Here is a 7,093-nt window from a genome sequence, read left to right on the forward strand (position 1 = left end):
TGCTCATGGATGTCAGAGTTCTGGGCAGTACATAGGCTGACGACTCCTGAGGCTATGCCTAGAGCAAGTCAGGTAACCTCTCAGAACCCAAGCTGGCACGCTCAAAAGCAGCTTCAGGTGGAAGATAGATTGAGTTGGCCATGATCTTGGAGGACTTTAATCCTAGTCCTTAGGGGAGTAGGGGCAGAAGCAGGTGGGTCTCCGTGAGTTCAGGGCCATCCTGGTTTGCAGGACAAATGGCTGGACTACCAGAGCTACGTAATAGAGAGAATCTGTCCTTTTTTTCTTTTTTCTTTTTTTTCTAGGCTGTGATTGTTGGTAGCAGGGTGGTGCAGGCCTATAATCCAGCACTTGGGAGGAGGAACAGGAGGTCTGAAGTCTTTAGCTCTTGGGAAAGATACAAGTTTTCCAAAGTTGTCTTCTTTTGTTTTGATGTTTGAAATGTGCTCTCCTGTTGAAGGCCAGACCTGCCTTGAACATACAGCAGCCCTTCCACCTCTGGCTCCTCAGTGCTGGATCACAAGCGTGCACTACCACGCCCAACACAAGCTCTCCCAGATGCCAAGCTCCGCTTGAATTTAACCTGATGCTGTTGGTCATTGGTGCTTTCACTTTTTCACTTCCAAATACTCAAGTCCTAATAATTTTAGTTTATCAAAATCCTCTGACAGCTGGGCATGGAGGCGCACGCCACCTTTAATCTCAGAACTAGGGAGACAGAGGCAGGACAGATCTCTGAATTTGAGAACAGCCTGATCTACAAAGTGAATTCCAGGACAGCCAGAGATACACAGAAAAATCCTGTCTCAAGAAACCAAAATAAAAAAGAAGAAGAAAGAAAAGGAAGAAAGAAGGAAGGAGGGGAAGAAAGGAAGGAAGGTTGGTTGGTTAAACCGTGTCTTTATGGGGACCAGAGAGATGTCTCAGTGGTTAAGAGCTCTGAGTGTTCTTCCAGAGGACCCCAGATTCACTTCCCAGCACCCACATGGCGGCTCACAACTGCTTGTAACTCCAGTTTTAGGGGACCCAGTGCCCTCATACAGACATACATGCAGGCAAAACCCCATGCGAATGAAATAAAAATAAATACGTTTTTTAATCTTTAAAAAAAATCTCCTGGCTGCTTGCCTCCTTACTGTAAAGATTACTTCCAAAGAAAAATCTTCTTATAGTTCAAGATTTAATGCATTTGCTAACGTTCACAACTTCATGGTTGTGAAGGACACTGGCTGTTCTCCTACTGTGTGTGACAGGAGATAATAGCGCCAGCTGGGATAGTGAGGCCGTGGGCTACTGTGGGGACACCCACCTCCGTGTTTGCTGTTGTCAAAGGCAGCTTAGCAAAGAGGACAGACATACCCCGGCTTAATGGGCGATGCTAATGGAGCAACCGGTGGGAAGTGATGGGAACCACACTTTGAGAGAAGAAGCCTAGTTGACCCCTCAAGACGGGTTCATGAGAACAGTGCCGTCAGACTTCCTTGTGTTCAGTGTAGCTTATCATGGGCCTTTTACTTGTAAGTTTGTTTTTCTAGCAATAAGATCCAAGGCTCGCCTCTTCTGTGTCAAATGTCTAAAATGTCCCCCTTGCGTGCTGGTGCAGATAGTGTTGGTGAAAGTGAATAGTTCAAAAATAGACTTGTTTTTAAGGCAGGATCGCACTGTGTAACCTAGTCTGGCCTGAAACTCCGCCTTCCTGCCTCTCCCTTCTGAATGCTGGGGTTACAGAAATGTCACCATACCTGGTGACAGAGCTGGGATTACCAAAGTGCCACTGTACCTGGTGACAGTTTAATTTTCTTCTCGTAAGGTACTTTGGTTTTTTTTCCTAGATGCATCTTTCTAGTGTTTTGTTAATTTAAAAGGGGTTTTTGTGGGGTGTTTTTGTTTGTTTCATCTCTTGACTACAGTAATTTTATTGAGTTAGGACTCCAGAGCTGAGTCTGTTTTCCTGGGGACATGGTTCTTTGACTATTTCACCTCTTTTCACTTCAAAAAAAAAAAAAAGTATTCTTGAATTGTAATTGTTAGTATTTTTTTTTTTTCTTAACTCTGTTACTTTGCATTCTGTCTTGGGGTATCTATTGTAGGGAATTGGTGTCCTTTCCTTATGAATCTGTTACATGCAGATGCCCTCCTGGTCCAGAAGAGGGCGTCTAGTCTCCTGAAGCTGGAGTTACAATGGTTTCGAGCCATCCAGTGTGGGTGCTGGGAACCAAACTGTGGTCCTCTGGAAGAGCAGGAAGTTTAGCCCCTGGGGCTGCCCTCTGGCTCCTAGCTTATGTTCTTTATATTCACGATCTGAAGTATTTTCCATTTTCCCCCTAAGCTCTGTGCCCTCTGATTTTGAGCTTTTGCTGTTTTTTGTTTTTGTTTTTGTTTTTGTTTTTGTTTTTTTTTTTTATGCTGTCTGTTCTTCACACCATTTCTATTTTTATGGGCGGGTTTTCAAGTGTCCTTTCATTGACTGTCGAGATGGGGTTCTGTTCTTTTTGTTTACGCCTTTATGGCTGTGTGTAGGGTTCCCCCTGGTTTGCTGTAGTTCTAAAGCTAGAGCCTGCCTGTATAGACAGGAGCTGGGGGATGTGGAAGGCTGTCTTGGCGGTGTTTCACAGAATAAGGCCTGCCGAGTAAAGTAACGTGGTAGAGGCTGTTCCCCCCAGGCGTGAAGTTGCTGTGATTCCTACCAGAGCACACCCCGTATGCTCCATCCTGCCTGTAGTGTGACCTGCTGAGGTAGGACCAGTTTGCACATGTGACACAGGGACAGGTTGCTCCTGACTTCCCCCAAAGTGAGTCTCAGTCATGCTCCTGACCCAGAAGCTAGACTTTCGGCTCAGGTGCTGTCAGCCCCTCACAAATCTGGGTCCTTGGTGTGAGCTCTTATTGGCCCTGGAGTGAAGGCGGTTTCCAGGTGTCCACCCCTCTGTGTCCCGATTGCTCCATGGATCCTAAGTCACCTCCGTAGGAAGAGACCCACTCCTGTGATCAGAGAAGATAGAGGAAGTTCTTAAACCCTCATGGAAGGATGTATTTGATGAGGTCCTTTTCATCTTCAGACGTGGAAGATTGCCAGTGTGGGATCACTTGACAGTGGCTGTCTTTATAAGCCACTGGGTTCTCCTGAGGTCTGTGTGCTCCTCCGTTACAATAGGGTGTCTCTGAGAGGAGACTGGGAAGTGCTCCTCAGCAGCCAGGGCAGGGCGGTGACAGTTTGAATTAGAGCAGGTTAGTTTCACCTCTGCCCATCACAGCAGAGAGACACGTGGAATTAGCCTGGGCTCAGTGTGTTTGTGCTGACGGGAAATTCTTTCTTGCAGATCTCGCCAAGGCCTTGGTTCTGACAGAAATTGGGCCCAAACGTGACCCCGATACTCTGAAAGTATTCCTGAGCAACATGGAGCGGCTGCTGCATGCCAAGGCTCATGGGTACAGGTCCTCAGTCCCGTAGCCAGTGGGTTGAAAACCAAATGTGCTCTTGGCTAAACACTCCCAAGGGATGTGAAGAGGCGGCATCAAGAGAGGTAGAACAGGAGGCTGCTGACACCAGGCCCAGAGAGGCGCACCAGGCGCCATCATCCATGGAAGAAACGATGGGTCCCACGTCCTTCTAGTCTATGCTGGAAAGCCAAGTAACTAAGCTTGAGTCCCTCGACCAATGAGTCTTAAGGGTCTTGAAGAATCTCTCAGTGGACTTGCTGTGGACCAGGAGTATTTTTATTCCTATGACTAGATACTATCACTAAGGCATCTTACAGAAGACTTTATTTGGGTCTTACAGGTTTAGAGGTTTAGAATCCATGACCATCATGGTGGGGAGCATGGCAACAGGCAGGCATGGTCCTGGAGCAACAGCTGAGTGCTCACATCTTGAGACAACAACCCCAAGGCAAAGAGAGATGACTGGGGAATGGCGTGTGGGCTTTTGAAACCTCAGAGCCAACACTTCCTCCAACAAGGCCACACCTCCCAATCTTTTCCAAACAGTTCCACCAACTGGAGCCCAATTATGTGTGCCGTGTGCACCTGAGGGGCCATTCTCTCTCACAATGCCACAATGTTTAACCATTTGATGTTCTGTTAAGGTATCATATTTATAAGTAGGTTGGGTCACATTCATACCTAGACAAATGTGGTCTATGGCCACAGTTGGACATACCTGCTAGATAAACAGTTGTTTGTTTGTTTGGTTATTGTTTGTTTATTGAATTTTTGAGGCAGGGTTTCCCTGTATAGTTTTAGCTGTCCGTCTTAGAACTCACTCTGTAGACCAGGCTGACCCTGAACTCACAGGGATCCACCTGCCTCTGCCTCCCACTTATGGGGATTGAAAGCATGCACCACCACTGCCCAGGTCTGCTGATTATTTAATTCTCACATGTGTTTATGCCAAAATTACTTCATCGTCACCTCCCCTTCATCTATGTGGTAACCACCAGCCACTTGAAGGCCTACATGTAACCTCCTCATGTTGAGTAGGGTAAGCTTCAGGCCTCTGGCTGCACTGGCCACAGTTCACACATAGGAGCCCCTGGTTACCAGGCTGAGTGACACCCTACCGTCATTGTGGAAAAGTTCATCTACCCAGGCCTGCACTCTATCCTGAGCTTGCTGGCAGAATCCCTAGCAAAGCGGGGAGGGGATGAGCATCGAGCATGGCATGCCAGGTGCCGTCTCGCTCACCCACATCTGTCCTTCCCTTCCCTGCAGGGTCCGAGTGATTGGAAGCTCCACCTTGGCGCTCTGCTACCTGGCCTCGGGCGCCGCTGATGCCTACTATCAGTTTGGCCTTCACTGCTGGGACCTGGCAGCTGCCACAGTCATCATTCGAGAAGCAGGTGGCATTGTGATAGACACCTCAGGTAAGCGCTATGGCCCCTGGCCGCCCTCCCTACCAGAAGCAGACACTAAAGCAGGTGACACTATGTAGACCACACACGAGGTCCTCGCCACAGTGGATTCCCCCACTTCCTCTGAATTCTGCAGGTGAGACTACACCGGGGTGCATGGCGAGCGGTGGCCAACCAGAGAGGGCTTTGGTCCTATCTTTCCCGCACATGAGTTAAGGTCACTTGGCTAGTAACTGAAGGGGCAGCATTCCACGTTCACACACCACTGACAGTTTCCATGTCTTCTCGCCAACAATGCAGTCGGGAGACAGCAGATACTTCCCCGGGAGCTGCAGCCCGGAGTTCTGTCCTTCTGCTTTTGTGCTATGGAGTCCCAGTCGCTGGTCCTCTTGTTTAGGGCATATCTGAGCCTAGACTCATTTTTCCTTCTTGATTTTCATTTCGAGTTTATTAGTGAAAATGCTTTGGCCCACTTTTTAACTACTGGGTGCAGAAAGTGGATCTTCCGTAGTCTGGCTTCCACATTCGTCCTGTTTGTCTTTTGAGAGGCTCGGATCTCCTCACATTGTATAAAAGTGAAGTTGGCTGGCCTTTGGCAGGGAACTGTACAGGACAGTCTTGTACTAAAAAGTATCTCACACTCTGGGTTTTACCATTCAAGCACCCTGGGCCTGAATCTGTGTGTTTGTCATCACCGGCTGTGACGGCTCGGGTAGTCAGGCTTGGCCCTCCCAGATTTACTGAGAAGCACTTCATCCCGCTGAGCCACAGCAGCCTGCCGTATGGTGAAATACAAGCTTTCCACGCCCATCCTGGTCTCACCTGGCTTCTCATTTCACAGAACCTTCATGACGCCAAGATGGGGCAGCCTTGGCCACATTCCCACTAGGGCAGAGTAGGTAGCAAGAGTCACCAGCCAGGTTCATTTTCTTGGCTGCTTGTTGGATCCCAGCCCTGGGACTCTACCTTAGGCCTGTGAGCTGTTTTTCTCTGCACACATCTGTGAGAAGTTGCCGAACAAGACTGTTGTGCAAGCTCCCATAACTCAGTTGTCTGCTTTCCAGGTGGACCCCTTGACCTCATGTCCTGCCGAGTCGTTGCTGCTGGCACCAGAGAGATGGCGGCACTCATAGCTCAGGCCTTACAAACTATTAACTATGGACGGGATGATGATAAGTGAGGTTCAGAAGAGGCTGGGGCTCAGCAGCTCCCTGGAAAAGAGCTGTCCCTATGGTGAGGGCTCCAGGACGAACGTCTGCCGTGGCTCTTGCCGGGACTCGGTGCTTAGCTGATCTCTCTCTAATCTCATGTAGCCTTTTTCAGGTCGGTACAAGTTCTTTCATCGGAGCCAAACCCAGATCTCTTGTGAGGTGTGCGTGAGTCACGCAGTCTTGATTGTTTTTCCAGAACGTAAATCTCAGGTAGTAAAGCTTTAGAACTTGCTCTCAGGCCCTCCCCTGCCCGTGGTAATACAGAACGCAATAAATCAGGATTACTGCGTCCTGCTCTTTGTTCCCCTCCGGCCTCTGGTTCTCAGGCTTCCTGAATCCCCATGCTGTGCAGGCAAGTTACTGACGTCACCCCAACCATGGCAACAATGAAAACATTTCCCCTAAATATCAGTCTCCTGATCTACAGGCTGAATTTAATTGTGCATATAGATCATCTTTAGCCATTTTTTATACTGCCTTTAGCGGACCTTCAGGGAATAAGTGTGCTGTATAAAATTAAAATGATATATATATAAAGAACCTTTATTGAAGCCAACATGTATTGAAAGGTGGAAAAATGAGAAACTGAAAAACAATACTAAAAAAATTTTTTTTTCATTTTGGTTTTTCAAGACAGGGTTTCTCTGTGTAGCTTTGGAGCCTATGCAGGAACTCCCTCTGTAGACCAGGCTGGCCTCAGACTCACAGAGATCCACCTGCCTTTGCCTCCTAAATGCTGGGATTAAAGGTGTGCACCATCACTGCCTGGCTCAATAATAAAATATTTTGTGACAAATATTTTTTTAATCTTTTAGAAGTTGCAACTTTTTAAACAGTGGAGTTTGGTTTTGGTTTTTTGGGCTTTTTTTTTTTTTTTTGGTTTGTTTTGTTTTTGGTGTGGGGAGTGGGTACTGGGATAGAATTCAGGCCCTCCTGCGTGTTAGACAGGCTTCCTACCACTGAGCTATATTGTAGCCCTAAGCACCAGAATTCTGGTTCTAACCTAAGCTGTGACTCTAGACTGTTGCATGA

The 7,093-nt window shown here is 47.7% G+C and overlaps 1 protein-coding gene across 4 annotated transcripts in view; it reads left to right on the forward strand.

The window, feature by feature from the left end:
- Positions 1-6,601, forward strand: part of Impa2 (inositol monophosphatase 2) — a 29,044-nt gene extending 22,443 nt beyond the window's left edge. For all 4 annotated transcript variants that reach the window (XM_038329985.1, XM_038329987.1, XM_038329986.1 and 1 more), the window contains 3 exons: positions 3,321-3,429; positions 4,711-4,862; positions 5,915-6,601. In XM_038329985.1, coding sequence (XP_038185913.1) covers positions 3,321-3,429; positions 4,711-4,862; positions 5,915-6,030 — 377 coding nt within the window. In that variant the 3' untranslated portion in view covers positions 6,031-6,601. The remainder of the gene's footprint in view (positions 1-3,320; positions 3,430-4,710; positions 4,863-5,914) is intronic.
- Positions 6,602-7,093: the final 492 nt, after the last annotated feature.

Source organism: Arvicola amphibius, chromosome 5, assembly GCF_903992535.2.
Source record: "Arvicola amphibius chromosome 5, mArvAmp1.2, whole genome shotgun sequence".
Taxonomy (NCBI): domain Eukaryota; kingdom Metazoa; phylum Chordata; class Mammalia; order Rodentia; family Cricetidae; genus Arvicola; species Arvicola amphibius.